This window comes from Anopheles merus, chromosome 2R, assembly GCF_017562075.2.
Source record: "Anopheles merus strain MAF chromosome 2R, AmerM5.1, whole genome shotgun sequence".
Lineage (NCBI taxonomy): Eukaryota > Metazoa > Arthropoda > Insecta > Diptera > Culicidae > Anopheles > Anopheles merus.
The window spans coordinates 14,189,747-14,207,789 of NC_054082.1; the positions used below are offsets into that span (position 1 = coordinate 14,189,747).

Below are 18,043 nucleotides of genomic sequence, written 5' to 3' on the forward strand. Positions count from 1 at the left end.
ATTTTTGTAAAATTTCACTCTTATCTTATTAGCGATAAAGCATTTACACAAATTTAACTGAATCTCATTCGAACCACGTGGTCGATTTCAAGAAATGGGTGCACAGTTGCTGCTCGAAAAGGAATTTATTCATACCGCCCACAAACCGTTCAATTTTATTTACACCAGTTCAACAAGACATCGCACACCGACTGTTCGGCTGCCGCATCGGGTCAGAACTGCAAACGCTTCGGTACGGTCCCGCCATCAATGCTGTCCAGAAGCTTCCGCTTGAGCGACGGTTTCTCCTCCGGCTTGCTGTTGGCCGCATTGTAGCTGGCGGGCATGGGCAACCGCGGCCCGACCGTCGGCGCCGGTTTGTTCGAAAAGTATGCCATCTTCAGCGCCTCGGTACAGGAGCACCGGTGCAGCGGGTACAGGGCCAGCATTTTGTTCGCCAGCTCAATCAAATCGTCGGACGCCGCGGTAAAGATGTCCCGCAGTGGAATGGGCGGATAGAACTTGTACTGCACGTAGTCCGGCAGCGACTTTACGTCCGGCCAGTTCGTCTCGTTCGGCGTACCGAGCACCTGGAATATTCGCGTCAGCTGGTCGAGATCGCTCTCGCCGGGCAGGAACGGGACGCGCAACAGCAGCTCGGCCAAAATGCACCCCACCGCCCAGATGTCGACGCCAATGCCGTACTGCCGGGCGCCAAACAGCAGCTCCGGACAGCGGTACCACCGCGTCACGACCTGGTTCGTGTTGATGCGATTGGGCGAGCCGAAAAACTTGGCCAAACCGAAATCGCCAATCTTCAGCACGCCGGTGCCGCTGATCAGTAAATTGTTCGGCTTCAGATCGCGGTGCAGTATCCAGTGCTGGTGCAGATACTCGAGCCCCCGGAGCGTCTGGATCATGTAGCTCTTGATGTTGGCCGGCGTGAGTATGATCTTCGGATCCTTGATGATGATCTCCAGATCGGTGTCCATGAAGTCGAACACCAGCGACACGTTGCTCTTGTGCCCGAACACATCCAGCAGGCCGATGATGTTCTCGTGGTGCAGCTCGTGCAGCAGCTTGATTTCCCGCAGCGCGGTACGGTTGATGCCGTCGGCCGCTTCCTCCCGGTTGCCGATTTTGATCTTTTTCACCGCCACTATTTCGTTCGTTTCTGCATCCCGCGCTTTGTAGACGGTGGCAAACTGTAAAGAAAGGCGCAAACGCATGGTCAAGTACGGTGCGGACGTGCTGGTAGCTTTCACACGCAGCAGGAACGAGATGGCCTACCTGTCCTTCGCCAAGGAAATCAATCTTTTCATATCTGTTCAGTCGGTTCAAGATTTCCATCGAAAGTGTAGCGTGGCGGTCGGAAAGTAAGTAAACAGGAAAGCGCTGCACAAAACTGGGAACGAAGAAAAATACTCGTGCAGAAAGTTGTACGGGAATGTGTGTTTGGGCCGGGAAAGCGAGATTGTTTACAGTTGAGCAAGCAGCAGAAACGTCAGCGGCTGACGTTTGATTTAAAAAACTTACCGTTTATCTGTCAAATCGCTCTGAGCTGCGGATTTTGTCAACCAACCAGGGATGGGCAAGCTGTAACGGAACGATAAAGATTTGTTTATGAAATTATTAATTTATTTTGTAGTTTGATTTTATTTAAACGACGTGCAATATAGAAGAAGTAATTGGAAAAGTATTTTAAAATTGTGAAATCGACTCCAAATGAGTTTTAAGTATCTCTTCTCGTTTACCATTTAGGTTGCCGCTCCCTGGCGCTGGTACGCTGCTGCCATCGCCTTGCTGGACAAAAGCCGTTTCGCTCCCCAGCGCCACACAACAAGCAAGCATCGACATTTCCTCACCGAAAAACACGCACCGACGAGAAAGACGGTCAATCGGTGCTGTGCCGCGAAACGGAAAGCCTCAAGCCGACCGAGTGTATTCTGGCCCAAAGAAAAAGAACAATCCAGTCGATAACAGTGTGCGTCTAACAAATATCTGTGCGTATGTGTGTGTTTCCGGTTGTATGAGTGTGTGTGTCAGTGTGTGTCCTTCGTCTCCCTTTAAACGGGGAACAATTTAGCTGTAAACTACCTACCTCCTTCCACCCTGTTCGGAAGCCTTTTTTCCTGCATGACCTTTTGTGAGTCGTCGGAATCGTTGCGTTGCTGTTACGGAAAGGATTGACCATTAGCCATTAGCCTGCCGTCTAGTGAGTGTGGTGTGACACACAGTGCCTGCCGAGCGTCGTTGCCGCTTATTTGTTTTTGTTTCGTGCCGCCCACTGCCACACTGCACAAAATGTCCGATTCCGGCAAGTCCGTAAGTATTACCCCCTTACCGTGTCCCCGCAGAGCGCACTGGCAAGAGCGAAACCCGAGAATAACCTTCTCCTCCAGCAAGCAAGTCGCCTTATCGGTAGCGGGCGCCACGGCACGGTCCGCCAAATCGATAACGATTAGGCTGGCAAAAATGGGACCAAAATATCGTGTGTCCTAAAAACATGCTGATGTTGCAAAAAAAAAAACAAATCCACCACCGCCATTTCACGCCAGCAAAGCGATTGTGTGTGCGTGTGTGTCCAGGCGCGGTTTACGTGCCGTTCGCCGCATTCTTATGACTCACATCGAAGTTGGCGGCGAGTCGCGGCGCTTGCTGGTGATGATGGCAAAATGTTTGCAAAAAAAGCAGATCAAAACCTTCACAACACACCAGCAGAGTCTGCCTTGCGCTGCGCTAAAAAAAAAGCACAGTGTTGCGTTCCGTTTGAGAGAACGCTACGGGTGTGTAGTAAAAAGCCAGCCTGGACCAGGCGCGTTGCAGCGAAGCGCATGGATGCACTTGTGCCACACTTACACCCGCCGGTATGGGTGCGCGTGTGGATGGAAATCATCGGCATTGGCATCAATTTGTTGTTCGTCTGCTGCTTCCCACATTCGACAAGACAAGTGGAAGCGTTTTGACTTGCGGCTAACACTTGTCTCTGGCCGGAGGAGAGTAGTGAATCACTTGACTCTTCTGCGGAGGGTTCACCTTCGCCCGAGCAGTTTCGTTCCGCGTACACACGCATGTCGAGGGAATAATCTTACTTGGTTTTTTAAAATAGGTTCATTTGTTGGCTGTTGACCAGGGCCAATCCAGCCACCACTGCGTATGTTATGCTGCTCCACTACGCATAGCTCACTGCAGCTCAATGCTTTGCGCTGCCGTGTGTGTGTGTGTGTGCATGCAGCTGGCAAGGGAAAGATGAATAAGAGCAGTTTAATCTCTTTGCATCGTGACGCTTCAATCACAGCCACGCAGCGCATGTTGAAGCAGCTTGTTGTTGTGTAAACTTCCGGTATGTGAGATTGTTTTGCTTAGCAGCGATTCGGTTGAGGTTTGCTTGTGTGATTTGTGCCGGGAAGGGCCCCTGGTTTGTGGCAGGGCAACTGTGTTTACTTTGATTGTGCGTAACTTCCCTGCATTTAAGTAAAGCATCATTCATTCCGTCAATCTTTTGGGATGGAACCGTGTCGCGTTTCTGATACGTTGCCATATTTTCTTAATATATGTTTTTGTTATGTCCGGAAGAATTAAACTGTATGCTCGTATTGTGAAGTTAATCTAATGTTTAATCCCAAACACCAAAAGAGGTTTAAATATTGTATCGCAATGCTCAAACAGTTTTGCAATCGTTTATCTCGCTTGGTTTGCGATTTGGTTCCAAATCTGTGCTTCAATGTTTGGCAGAATCTGTCCTATTTGGCAATGCTCCATTGGCAGGTTTGTTCAGGCCCGCCCGCCCCCACAATAACATTCAAGCATAATCACCATACATCTGATCAGATACCGCGGAGGTACCTGGAATGTCCACTACAAGGAACAAACGATTAGAACAACCTTGCCCTTGGCCTATTTTCGCTAACGATTTAAAGCGATGGAGAGTTTGCTGCAACGATGTTCTCTTGGGATAATAAATCAACGCTGCCTGCAGTACGATCGAAGCGCTTTATGTAGTGAGATTGTCGATTTTATAGATTATTCGAAGCACTGCAACGTTTGTTGTAGTACTGAATGATTGTTTTGCTAAAAACATGTATGAATTTTGAAAAATCTTTATTGGGATGCCTAGGAAATGCTATTAAAATGACACTGACCAACCTCTTGTTTAATGGCAAAGCGCTTGACTACAAGTGTTTCGAAGTATTTATGGGATTTTTGAAATCATCACAATCAACAAAATTAAACTGCAAAAATTGTGTATTAATCATTTTAATGTTCGTAGTATTTTCAGTATGAAGATCCAGCGCCAAATTTAAGCGAATGGTATTTTAATTAATGTACCTGAACTAGCCAGCAGCGAGCAACCGAAGATGCGATGCGATAACAATTAATAGGGTAGTTAAACGTCACGCTTGAAATGTGTCGGATAAATGCAGATGATGCTAAACATGTCGCGAGCCGCGAGAGTCACTTTCACCCTACAAAAGCTTGCTTGCGAACTGAGGCGAACAGTTGCACCACAAGCAGCTCTTCATCCGCCGAATCACGAAAGTAGATGTCCATCCGATAGTCGCCGGATGGTAGCGTTGGCAGTACGTGCTTCGGCTCAAACATCCATAACGTAGCGTATGTACGATTCTGCAGAAGAAAAAAAGGGAAAGAGATGCTATACCACCGTCTTGGCGACTTCCGGTCGCTCCGTACTCAACTTACACCGTGCGGACAGGGATAGTAAAAGTCCGGCAACGTTTCCTCGATTACCCTCATCATCACGGCGGTGGTCGGGCTGAAGTGTCCGTTCCGTGCCGCCTGGCAGTACTCCATGCTCCAGTCGATCATGAACGGTCGGTAGGTGGTGTACTTGTAGAACAGTTGCACCACTACGCCCAAATAGTTGACCACCATCGGTATCGTGAGCGAAACGTTCAAGCCGACCGTCCCGTTTGGCTTTTGCTCCATGTAACAGTGGTGCAGTTGGGTGCGCTTGTACGGTGCGTTACCGCACTGCAACTTGCTGATACGCAGCTTGTGTGAAATACTGTTCTTGGGTGGTTTCCGTTTAAGCTGGGCCGTTGTTTGCGGTACCGGTGGCCACAGGAGTGCGTGCGCTAGCAGGCAGAAAAGAATCAGGGTGCTTTTTTTTAGTATTAGCGAACCCATTGTGGGGGCCAGCGCGGATGAACACTGATGCGTACAGTCCTGTTCAGATGCAGAATGGAAACTGATCCAGCTCCAGTTGATGATGGATGACCTTAAGCGGTGTCTCGGTGTTTAGCGACAATGTTTATGTGATTTTAAATGTAGAACTCGTGGGTCGGGACTATTAATTTGACAGTTTTACATTGAAGATAATCATCACGATGTCCAACAATTATATCCCGTTATTAGTGCTGCAGAAGCATACAGTTTGGTAGTGAAACTCATCCACTATTTAATCTGTTTTACAAAAACAATATAGTGCCCTTTAAATAAAACTTTAAATTCAAGCTTTGGTTTATTTTAGGATGATTTTTCCACCCGTAGCTCCACCCCTTTCCGGAAACTAACTACATTGTGATTTGAATACTTGAACAGCCATAAGAAAGGTGACTAGACAACTGGAAGGAATGTTTTATATTGTGTCACAGCACCGTATTTAACCGATAATGCCATATCGGCGCACCGCGCCATACATCTGCAGCGCAAACAGGGGCACATTGGACGATTCGCGATAGAAAATGTCCAACCGGTAGTCGCCGGACGGTAATGTTTGCGGTATGAATTTCGGATCCAGCAGCCAGAAAACGGTGTACGTGCGGTTCTGAATGAGGGAAGAAATCAAGAACATTTAGCAGCGGGGATCGGTTAGGAGGGTCCACTCGTTCCCCACTTACACCGTGCGGACAGGGATAGTAAAAATCGGGCATGCTTTCCTCGATCACCTTCATGATCAGTGCGTTGGTCGGATTGAACGTGCCTACCCGGGCCGCCCGACAGTACTCCATCGTCCAGTCGATCATGAACGGCCGGTAGGTGGTGTACTTGTAGTACGCTTTAGCCGATACCGCGATATAGTCCAGCACGATTGGGACGTGGACGGAAATGTGCAATCCGATCGTCCCGTTGGAAAACTGTTCCATTTCGCAGTGCTGGAGCGTGGAGTGCTTGTAAGGCTGCTCGATGCACAACATTTTGGTGATGCGTACGGTACGATTGGTGGTCACGCCACTGCTACGTGGCTTTGTCTTCGGTACGGTCGCCCCGTCGGCAATTAGACAGAGTAGGAGCAGCTGTGTGGTGAGGCAAAGTAGTTGAAGAGCCCTTTGGCGTTCCGAGTTGCTGGAACCTGTAGACGGGATCATACTGACTCGCACAAACTGGAGTGAAAGAGTTTTTGTGTAGTTTAAATCGGGCATAATTATCGCTGCAAATGCCACTCAATACCACTTTGTTGCACAATTAAGTGTTTGTATTTTTTGTCTACTATTTTTGGAGCAATTTCGTTCGGCTAACTGGAGGTGTTTCTTACACCCATAGTAGCGGAATTTATTAGCGCAGCAGCAGATTAACATTAAACAGTTTTAAAGATTAAACAGTTTGCGCATTGCTGCGTACATCTGCATCGAAATCAGCACCGTGTTGGACGTGTCGCGAAACACAATGTCCAACCGATAGTCGCCGGAGGGTAGTTTATCGGGAATAAATTTCGGATCCATACGTAGGACTGACTATCCTGCTATGGGGGGAAATCAATAAGTCACTGAAAGCCAACAAGTGTGTTGGCAGGCCTTGACCGGCATCGGTTGTTGAGCCAAAGAAGAAGAAGAAGAAATTTCGGATCAAAGTACCATAGGACCGAGTATGAGCGGTTCTGGGGAATAAAATCAGCGATGGAATCAGACCGATGGACGTGACGAACGCTACAGAACACTTACTCCGTGCGGGCAGGCATAGTAGATGTTTGGCACTGTTGTTTCGATGATTTTTAAAACCAGCGCACTGGAGGGATTAATCCCGCCCATCCGGTACGCTTGACACAGTTCGATGCTCCAGTCGATCATGAACGGTCGGTAGGTGGTGTACTTGTAGAACAGTTTGGCCGTTATCTCCAGATAGTTGAGCACGGGTCGCACGTCGAGCGAAATGTTCAGCGCCACCGTTCCGTTCGGAAGCTGCTCCATCCTGCAAAGGTGCAGCTGTGACAGCTTGTACGGCGTATTGGTACATTGCATTTTGGTAATGCGCAAGTTGTGCGTGATATTAATGCTGGCTTTCTTTCTCTGCAGCTGGCCCTGCGGCACGAATGCCAGAAGCAACAGCAGCACTGTGAAGTTCAGCAGTGCAAGGTGGTTTGCATTATGTTTTGCTGCTGCTGCTGCTGCTGATGGGCTCATTCCGGATCAATTGATTGTTGATCACTAGCCAGCCAGTATGGAGTTGGGCACATGCGTTTAAAATAATGTAGTCATTTCAACCCACGACTAATAAGGCTCTTTTAATGGTTACAATTGAATCGTTTGCGATCGAATTGTTTGCGATTAATTGTCTAGATTTGGTTACTTATTTTCTTTAACGATCGCAGTTTCGTTGTGTTTGAATCAATAATCGAAGAGTATGACCTGAACGCTCGATAGTACTTAGAGTGCATTGGTTTGTCACAAGCTCATCCTCTAGCAATTGTTATGCAAAACGAGTTACGACCTTAACCGATCACACCCGGCTTACGTATGTGAAGTCCCGGACGACGGCCTGCTCGTTGGAATGTAAGCTGGTTTGAACATCCAATAGGGAAGGTACATGCGGTTATGTAAAAGAATAAAATAACCATCATTGTCTGCAGCATCATGCGCATGATCATTACTAAGGTCCTGATTACTCAAACATTTTCTTCGTGATTTGGTCAGATTTAGGTATTATTTGAATCATTAACGACAAATAAACCTTAGATGCGTTTGTTTAGATGGCATGCACTATTTTTTTTAAGATGCACTGGTGAAACACATAAGTAATATTTATATGTTTCGTGAATGTACAGCTCATGTGGATGGGTTTAGGTGTTACCGATCGAGTGAACTGATTTGATCGAATGGTGTTCTCTACATTCAAGAAACGATTGACCAAGGTTTTGATTAGGTTTTGGGTTATCATAGATCACGCCAAAAGGATGAATCAAACACCGACGGTAGTAGACCCATTAAGTTTTTTCGTTGGTGTAGATATCGGTTGTGTTTATTGAGGCTACAACTCTCCTAATCTTTCAATTAATCGTTACCTAATACGAGAACAAGATAAATCCATAATACTGCGTTATTATACACTGAATTGTCGAATCATATAATATATACACAAATCGACACAACTAATTATAGGTTTGGAAATAGTTACTGCTAAAGATCGTCGTGGTTATTACTGATTACTGAGATATTGGTCAGTTCCATGCCTCTATTTGTAGAAAAGCCTTATAGATATGTGCTGGATTAATTATCCTGCTTTTGGGTCAAAATGTATGCAGGTTTAAAATACTATATATACTGTGATACATGCATAATAAGTCAACCTTTGGACAGGCACTAGATCAACGCATGGATGCTGTTGCAAGTGGAGAAAAGGAAGAAGAAGAAGAATGCTTTATTTAAAACAAGATTAAATACCATTAATTTGAAGTTTAGATCCTCCATCCATGTACCGCATCAACCGAGAAGTCCCTGCTTGCGCACTGCTCCGTACGCCTGCATGGAAAACAGTATGGTTTTGGTCGATTCGCTGAACATGATGTCAAGCCGATATTCGCCGGAGGGTATATTTTTGGGAATGAGTTTTCGTTCGAATAACCATACCGTCGCGTATGTGCGGTTCTGTGGGAGAAAGTAGAGCAAAATCACAACCCCGTGGTGTACGCACGCGTTCAAACAAACAGAAGGCAAGACAACCGAGGCGCACTTACTCCGTGCGGGCAGGTATAGTAGAACTCGGGTATTGTTGCTTCGATGATTTTTAAAACCAGCGCCGTGGAGGGATTGTATCCACCCAAGCGGAACGCTTGGCACAGCTCGATGTTCCAGTCGATCATGAACGGCCGGTAGGTGGTGTACTTGTAGAACAGTTTGGCCGTTATCTCCAGATAGTTGAGCACTATTGGCACGTCTATCGAGGCGTTCAGTGCGATCGTACCGTTCGGAAGCTGCTCCATCTTGCAGTAGTTCAGATGCGTCAGCTTGTACGGCGTGTTGACGCACAGAATTTTGGTAATGCGCAAGTTGTGCGAGATATTGCCTGCTTTGGGTTTGTTTCTCTGCAGCTGTCCCTGTGGTACGAGTGCCAGAAGCAACAGCAGCACGGCAATGTGAAGCAGTGCAAGGTGGTTTGCATGCTGGTGGTGTGCGGTTGTTGGTGCTGAGCTCATCCCGGATCGATCGGTTGGTAATCACTGGCAGCAGGGGGACGTACGATCCTGGGCTAAGAGTGAATTTAGCGTCGAGATGTGAATGTTTTTAGATCCATATCGCTTCTCTAGCCCTAAATGATGCTTTTTTGAGTAATTAAAACGTTTTAATGGGAAACGAATTATTTGTGTGCGATAGTTATCTCGATTCGGTCGCTGTATGTAACACTTTTCGAATGAAGTAACCGAGAACAGTGTCCCCCAGACATGTTCGTAAACATGACAATGCGTACTATTTCTGTCAATGTAGTGTATGTGGTTTATTAAATTTGCCTTTGGACATGCATCAATGTTTGCGTGAATTTATTTAGACTCGCAACCTTTCGATCCTAACCGATCAGTCCCTGCTTACGTATCGAGCTAAACATTTGCAAAGCGTACAGCGTGATCCGGGTGGAGTCCCGGAAGTAGATATCCAATCGATAGTCACCGGAGGGCAGGGTTGTCGGAATGTAGCTTGGCTCAAACGTCCAATAGGTAGCGTACGTACGGTTCTGTGAAAGACCAAAGAAAGCATTATCATCTGCATCGTTAGCATTATCACTCCGTGCTTACTCCGTGCGGACAGGGATAGTAATAGTCGGGCATACTGTTCTCCACTATCTTCATCATGATGGCAGCGGTCGGATTGAGGTTGCCCTTCCGTGCCGCCTGACAGTAGTCAATGCTCCAGTCGACCATGAACGGCCGGTAGGTTTTGTACTTGTAGAACAGCTTGGCCACAATCTCTGCGTAATTGACCAGCATCGGTACGGTGAGGGATGTGTTGAGGGCGACCGTCCCGTTCGGGAGCTGGATCATTTTGCAGTAGTTCAGGTGCGTCCGCTTGTACGGTGCCTCGATGCACTGCAGCTTGGTGATACGCATAATGTACGAGATGCCGTGCTTGTCTTGTCTTCCCGCACTACCGCTTCCGGACAGCACGATCAGCAGCAGCAGCAGCATATGCTTTGCGAATATTATTCTGCTCATGCTTATGGGGTTTAGTTGCTACCCGGCTTGCAACACGTTCTGGTGCTAACTGATCGCGGTGATCAGTCTTAGTAAACCATCCATAATCCAGAGAGTAGGAATAGACAAATTAGAGGCTGTGATATGAAAAATTGTCTATATTATTAGGAGTATTAAATTACTACCCAAAAATGTATGGTGTTCATCAGATGCCTGTTAACAAATAATTGCACCTATTACTGTTGGAGTTTCATGCTTCGTTTTTGGCATGATGCCTCTGTCGATATTAATAATAGTTGTTTTTGTTGTTGTGAGGATAAAATTGTCCTATTCTATTTGTTCATTATTTGCTAGTAAGAAGACAAGATCATAAAACACAAACGCAAATCAACTACACGAATTATGTTTCTGAAAATAGTTATAGCTTATGATCTTCCTGATCTTACTGATTACCGACACATTGATTGGTTTCTTGGGTGCTTTTTCGTTTGAAAATAACTAAAGATCTTAATTTGATCCTCTTAAGTCCTCTTATTCGCTAATCCAAGAAGGCCCTGCTTGCGCATTGAACAGTACATCTGTATCGCGTAGATGATAGAGCGCGTCGAGTCACGGAAGAACACGTCCAGCCGATAGTCCCCGGACGGTAAGGTCGACGGTATGTAGCTCGGCTCAAACATCCACAAGGTGGCGTACGTACGATTCTGCAAAGAAACGGCGAACGATCCTGCTCTAAGTGATCTCTCGAGTTTGATTTGCTCCCGGTGCTTCCGCGCGCCCGCTCACTTACACCGTGTGGACAGGGATAGTAAAACTCCGGCACGCTTTCCTCGATGATTCGCATCACCAGTGCGGTGGAAGGATTAAACTTGCCGATCCGTTCCGCCTGGCACAGTTCGATGCTCCAGTCGATCATGAACGGGCGGTAGGTTTTGTACTTGTAGTACAGCTTGGCCGTTACCTCGAAGTAGTTCAGCACCTGCGGGATGGTGACGGAAGTGTTCAGCCCGACGGTCCCGTTCGGGAACTGGATCATTTTGCAGTAGTTCAGGTGCGTCCGCTTGTACGGTGCCTCGATGCACTGCAGCTTGGTAATGCGCAGGACGTGGGAGTTGGTAGTGTTGCCGAGTTTGCGGTTAGGCTGCGAGGCACCGTAGGACTGGGCGGTTAGGAACATTAAGGCAGCGCCGCACAGCAGCACGAGACTGGTCCATCGTCCATTGACGGGGAAGTTCATGGTTAGGTTTGCTAGGTTGTTTTGCACTCTTGCTGATACACTCTGTTTGCTGTTGCTCATCGGACTGATAGAGTCATCGGAGTTGAAACCAGAAGTTAGCAATTCGTGTTGAAAGCATTTAATGGAAAGTGTAATTAAACGCTGAAAGTATAATTGATTTGTAGCCATTATGTTTTACAAAATTGCTTTATAATCGTATGGAAAGGGTTGGAGTTTTCTAGACTCAAAGATCAGCCGATCTTCTCTCTGGGAGGTTTAGATGATCGTACTGTTTATGAAGTGTTGTGCATAGTGTTGTGTTTAATCCAATGGAGATGTTGAAGAGTTTGGACATTTCCATCAACAATTGGTAGTACATTCGAGGGACTAACAGATAGGAAAACGTTTATCTTGCAAATGGAATGTTTGCGGAATTCCCTCCAAAATAGTTCTTACAACTGTGTACGTAAATGATGTGCGAGTGTTGTTTACAGATCATTTCCTCTCTGCTCTAAGCTAAGAAAATCAATAGTAGTAACCATTAAGCGGCCACACGGCGCCTTCTTTGTAAACGCATTAGCTGCGCGTGTTGGTGCGTGTCGAAGCAATTTCCATCAAATGAAACAGGACATAATTTAACCGACGGCACCCTCCAGCACTAGGCGCCCGTCGTTCTCCCGAACCGTGTAATTAAACGGCTTCAAGGTCTTTATTACTTCGGGGCCACTTAGTTTTTCACCAAATCTCCAGCACGCCTTCCCGTTCGTGGGGTTTTTTTGCCATTTGTTTCCTGCTTGCAATCGTGTTACTTCATCGGCCAAAATTATCACTATCGATCTCTTATTCGCCTCTTACCGCGACCCGAATTCACAAAAAAAAGAGGCCTAACAACATCGTACGCGTGTAAGATTGTGTTTTTTTTTACTTCCGCATATTTCCACCGTTGTGTTCCGTCTACTCCGCTTACTCTGCCAGCGTGTTTGGTTTCTGGGTTTTCATTGTTTGGCCATTTTCCGCCGAGAAAATGGGGAAAAAAGCGAGAGCGAAGTAGTAACGCATTTGGAAAACAAATTAATGCTCAACATAAGCCAAATTTGATCACGTAAATCGCACACACAGTTTAGTGCTCATGGGTGTGTTCGTGTGTTAACTAATCGAATGATTATTTTCGGCCGATATTTCTCACTCTACCTCTGCACAGAGAAAAGCGCCGCTACAACCTGTTTAGGAAGTAATTTATTGTTGATTTTAATCATGATAATGATACCGGTCACTCAGTCACGGCGGCGTAACGATGGAGCCGACAGTAGTGCCCCTGGGCAAGTCCAATTCAAATCACCCCAAACAGCCACATGTTGAACAGAAAAGTGTCTCAAGCTAAGCTATGGACGTTGTGTGGTGCGATACTCCGATTATCGTGAAAACTTCGCGGTTCGTTGTGGGTTGCCATTCGAGCGGTTGTCACCCACCTGTAGGTGGTTGGGTTGAGTTGATTGAACTTTCGCGTAACTTGCCGCAGTGGTGCGCGATGCAGGAAAGCAGGCGGTGGACGTGGTTTTGAATGCGCCTCTCTATGCGTGTACCGTCTTTGCATACGCAATGAATGGGTGTGTGTGTGTGTGGAGAAGCGGTCCCCAGGTAGGGCAGTGTGCTTTTAAGCCGGCTGATCATACCGTCACGTCTTCGCTTCGTCCAACGCAAACTCCTCTTCCGTTAGAAAGCAAACCACCACTGCGCCAGGTGAGGCGGGTAAGAAATTCGTAAAGAAATTAGGTTAAATTTCCTATTCCAGCTCTTCGGGAGCGGCCATGCTTCTGTCGGGGTAGAGCGGGCGTAAAGCGGGGAACTGCTACGAGTCATTTGGAGGGAAAATTCGGTTTCCATTCCCCAGCACTGTTTACAATTAGTCGCAGGTGGTCACATAATCAATTGATCGTTGTTGCTGTCCGGATCACAATTAGTGGTGTAATTAAACCAAGCGGCCCAATATGCGAGACTTACGATTGCTCTGCAAATCTGTGGTGTGTGTGTGTGTGTGTTTTTGCATTAACATTTGTTCGACAACCTCAAGAGTTTTGTGTTTAGCTCTTTATTATAAATCATTTAATCGTGTGCTTTTTCTTACTCTCCTTTTTTCAGTTTTCCAACGTGGAAACGTCCGGCTATGTCGGGTTTGCCAACCTGCCGAACCAGGTGCACCGGAAGTCGGTGAAGAAAGGGTTCGAGTTCACGCTGATGGTCGTCGGTGAGTCTGGCCTCGGTAAATCTACCCTGGTGAACAGCCTGTTCCTGAGCGATCTCTACCCGGAGCGTGTCATACCGAATGCGGTCGGTAAGTTCGATCTAGGTGCCCTCAGTAGTGTGAAAATGGTTTGCGCCGTAAAGTATGCAATCTGTGTGGAGTTTTGCGCTTTTTAAGGATTGTTCGTGAGCGCTTTGCTTTGTACAGGGAATCTTCTACAAGCTTCTTTTGCTGCATTTCAATTGAGTTCGTTCACTCCACTGCCTTGCCGTGGTGCTGTGATGACTTATTCATGGCTAAAATTGAAAAAGGTGTATCAGTGGCGCATTATAAAAGCGCCATATTTCAGCAACGTTACACTCTCCTTTCAACGTTGCGTTTAAATTAATTCCACAATGCGTCCTGAAACCGACGACATTAGTGCAAATGGAGTATTTGGATAGCAATTAAAGCTTCTTTTCTTACGCTACATCATTTTAATTCCGCTAGACGACTAACCTTGGCACATTGATCATTAAATTAACGTTCTAACGGACAACCGCCATGTGTGTCGTTGGCACATTAATTTAGTCGCCCTGTTCACCATCAATTAAAGCTGCACATATGCTGTCGGTGGTTAGTGAATGGAATGCGAATTGTTTGGTGGGGTCCTTCTTTACCTTCGCTTCGAACGCCACATGCGAGTGAGCGTTACGCGATCCGCCAAAACCCGGGTGTAACAGGTTGCAGCTAACAACAACACTGAAAAAGAGCGTATCATTCCACGGTGTATGGAATTGCTAGTGAAAGTAGCCACCGAAAGGTGGTGTGTATACACGGACAGGGGGCCACCAGTCAGCCACCACACATATTATGCTAGTGTGTGCAAATGAAGTCGTTACTAGGAGCCACAGACGATGATAGTAGCCAGCGAAGCGTTACGCGACGATCAACGTGGCCACTGCGATCGCGCACGGAGAAAAGGAATTGCGAACCGTTGTTAAATAATTTGTCCAGCTCTTTTCCGCTAATGGAGGTTGTACAATCGTTTATGATAGACTAATGGTTTCTTCTATGGTGTCTTTGCTCCATAACAGAAAAGCAAAACATGACGGTCAAGCTGGACGCGTCCACGGTGGAGATTGAGGAGCGTGGCGTCAAGCTGCGGCTGACCGTCGTCGATACGCCCGGGTTCGGCGATGCCATCGATAACAGCGATAGCTTCAGCGCGATCCTCGAGTACATCGACGAACAGTACGAGCGGTTTCTGCGCGACGAAAGTGGCCTGAATCGGCGCAACATTGTCGACAACAGGATACACTGCTGCTTCTACTTCATCTCGCCGTTCGGCCATGGGTAAGTGATTTTGGCTTTCCTTTGCCGGGCAGGATTTTAACGTGTCATTTCCACTCCGCTCCGCAGTATGAAACCGCTCGATATCGAGTTCATGAAGAAGCTGCACTGCAAGGTGAACATTGTGCCGGTGATCGCCAAGGCGGACGTGCTGACGAAGAAGGAAATCCAGCGCCTGAAGTGCCGCATCCTGCAGGAGATTGAGGATAATGGGATCAAAATCTATCCACTGCCCGATTGTGATAGCGACGAGGACGAGGACTACAAGGAGCAGGTGCGCCAGCTGAAGGAGGCGGTCCCGTTCGCCGTCTGCGGCTCGACCACACTGCTCGAGGTGAAGGGCCGCAAGGTGCGCGGTCGCCTTTACCCCTGGGGCGTCGTCGAGGTGGAAAACCCGGACCATTGCGATTTTATCAAGCTTCGCACCATGCTGATGTGAGTGTGTGGGGGTGTTTCATGCAATTCATGCAACTAATGATGTGCCGTTTCTATCGTCCCATCCACAGCACGCACATGCAAGACCTGCAGGAGGTCACGCAGGAGGTGCACTACGAAAACTATCGCTCGGAGCGGTTGGCGAAATCCGTGCGCAAAAACACCAATTCCGTGATAAAGGAGGAGAACGGTGGCGCCGGCATTGTGCCCGGCGAGGTGTTGTCCGAGAAGGATCGTATCCTGCGCGAAAAGGAGGAGGAAATCCGCCGAATGCAGGAGAAGCTCGCCCAGATGCAGGCCAAGTTTCAGGCACAGAAGTAATGGTGGTGTAGTGAAAAGAGGGAAGCACACAAACACAAAAAAGAGGGAAGAAGAGGATGGTGTTGATGAATGAAGTTAGTTTATGCACATGCACAAAACAAAACCGAAACGAAACGAACAAAACAGAAAGTATTTGTGTCCTCTCATGAAGCGATTTTTTTCGAAAGCATTCATCATTCCGCGCAGTACGATTCATATCAGAAGAAAACAAAAAAAAAAACGCAAAAAACAACGAGACGGATCTTCACAGTTCGTCGTGTGCCATCTTCCGCGTAACGTTAAACGATCATTCATCCGGTTCGTCAGCACGCGCGCGCACCATCTTCTTCTTCCCATCCCACTCCGTGGGAACTGAACGAGAATCTCTTCATTTAAAAAAAAAAACCGATTGTCGAGTAGTAGTAGTAGGTGGATGGCGTTATTTGCGGTAATGGGCCGCTTGTTGCGCCCTCCCAGCAGCCCCCCTACCCCTCCGTGGTTTCGATTGCGTTTAATGCAAACACAAAACAGTGAGCCCACGCGTTTTGAAATCTTCCTCATTTTTGTGCGTCAGCATCATCATCATCATCGTCATGATTACACATATATTTTTGGTACGAACTATTCGCATATAATTGTAGAGTAAAGGTTAGATCGTATAGCATACAAGTATATATATAGAACAAACCTTCCACATTAGTTGCCTCTCCAACAAAACACAGCAGGCTGGGGTTAAAACGGGTACTTTAAAAAACCAGGCTAATTGGCTGCACCCAACCCAAACCCATCTCGAAAAACGCTCTCTTATTTGTTTTGGTTATTTTTTAGCTTCATTCATAAAGTTGCAGCAGCTCGTTTTGGGCTCGATGGCTTTCCTTTGTTTTTGGGGTAAACGACACGAAATGTCCGATGGAGTACGAGTTCAATTCTGCAGTGGGTGTAACAACGACACCAAAATGCTTGCTTTTCCTTCTCTCGAGACGCCCGGCCCGGTGTGCTGTGCGTCATTCAGCTGCAATTCAATCGCAATAATTGTACGGGGACGAAAGTAGAGTAAACGTTAATCCATCCTTCCCCTTTTCCCCTTTACGCGCGTCAGACACGAAACTAGCGACGGATAGGTAAGGGAAGGCCAGGGAAGACACACAGGAGGATGGGTATTTGTGTCTCGATAATATTTTAGAGTATTACTATACATAAATATATATATTTTTTTACATTTCGGTTCCGACCTCTCTTACCCCCCGGGCAGGATCAATTTTCAATAAATGCGTATTCTAACTGGAAGCTGAAGTTGTAAACATAAAATAGAACAAAAATAATGAGAAAACAAACCGACGATTTTCTGACACGAATTACGTTCGTTTACGCGTTTCCTCGCCTTTATTTCACAGCGTGTTACCAGCATCATTACGAGACACATACACACATTCGTAACATTTTCTGTTTAAGTTCTATTATGCTCTTTAGGAATGCAATGCGTCCGCGCGGTGTTTTACGCTCTTCCTTAAAAATACACAGTTTTGTTTCAATTTGTTGCTAGCGCTTCTTCACTCTCGCTTTCTCTCTCGCTATCGCTATCTTTCCCCTGCTTTGCTAACTTTTGGTAAATACACATTAGGCGCCTCGCTTGCATTAGATGCAACATCACCCTCAATCTTACGTTGCAACCTATCGAATATTTTTGTACATAGTAACAACAATACAAAACTAATTCGTAAAAATATACTTTACTTTCACTAACGGCGTATTTGGGGTAAAAAATGAAAGTAAACTACAGTATGGTAGGAACAAAACTTGCCCGTTTGAGCAAACGCTACGCGACGTAGGTAAGGTGCACAGTGCAAACTATCGGAACGGAAGTTTCTATAGAGAAGAAGCGAACAAATTACACAACTAGGCATGTGTGCCGACTAAAATAATTCTAAAAATATTACCCTTTTTCTTGGAGAAAAACTAAACAAACTTTTATCACTACTTTAAGAAGAATGTGTAACAAAAGGAACTGCAAAGAAATGGATACAAAAAAAGGTAACTATTTTACACCCTTTACAACCACCAAAAAGAGAGAGAAAGAGAGAGAGAGAGAGAAACAGCATTAGCATTAGAGTAAGTAAAATATTACTATCTGTTCCCATGGATACATCACCCCGCACACAGTCAACGCTTTCCAGCAAAA

The 18,043-nt window shown here is 46.5% G+C and overlaps 2 protein-coding genes across 2 annotated transcripts; one reads left to right on the forward strand and one right to left on the reverse strand.

Annotated features, from left to right (window-relative positions):
* Positions 1–77: 77 nt before the first annotated feature.
* On the reverse strand, positions 78–1,483 carry LOC121602913 (cyclin-dependent kinase 7). Its single transcript, XM_041931673.1, has 2 exons — positions 1,270–1,483; positions 78–1,184 (listed from the first exon to the last, which is right to left on the reverse strand). The coding sequence occupies exons 1-2, from the start codon at positions 1,327–1,329 to the stop codon at positions 213–215; spliced, it is 1,032 nt and encodes a 343-aa protein (XP_041787607.1). The 5' UTR covers positions 1,330–1,483; the 3' UTR covers positions 78–212.
* A 275-nt stretch (positions 1,484–1,758) lies between these two features.
* On the forward strand, positions 1,759–17,583 carry LOC121602903 (septin-1). Its single transcript, XM_041931667.1, has 5 exons — positions 1,759–2,304; positions 13,695–13,887; positions 14,874–15,132; positions 15,199–15,564; positions 15,636–17,583. The coding sequence occupies exons 1-5, from the start codon at positions 2,284–2,286 to the stop codon at positions 15,883–15,885; spliced, it is 1,089 nt and encodes a 362-aa protein (XP_041787601.1). The 5' UTR covers positions 1,759–2,283; the 3' UTR covers positions 15,886–17,583.
* The last annotated feature ends 460 nt before the right edge of the window (positions 17,584–18,043 follow it).

Bases quoted from the DNA above. Each gene is read 5' to 3' on its own strand.
- LOC121602903 (XM_041931667.1), top strand. From the start codon at position 2,284: ATGTCCGATTCCGGCAAGTCC. The intron at 13,888-14,873 runs GTAAGTTCGATC...GCTCCATAACAG, and splicing joins TGTCATACCGAATGCGGTCG to AAAAGCAAAACATGACGGTC. The intron at 15,565-15,635 runs GTGAGTGTGTGG...TCCCATCCACAG, and splicing joins AAGCTTCGCACCATGCTGAT to CACGCACATGCAAGACCTGC.
- LOC121602913 (XM_041931673.1), bottom strand. From the start codon at position 1,329: ATGGAAATCTTGAACCGACTGAACAGATATGAAAAGATTGATTTCCTT. The intron at 1,185-1,269 runs GTAGGCCATCTC...CTTTCTTTACAG, and splicing joins ATTTCCTTGGCGAAGGACAG to TTTGCCACCGTCTACAAAGC.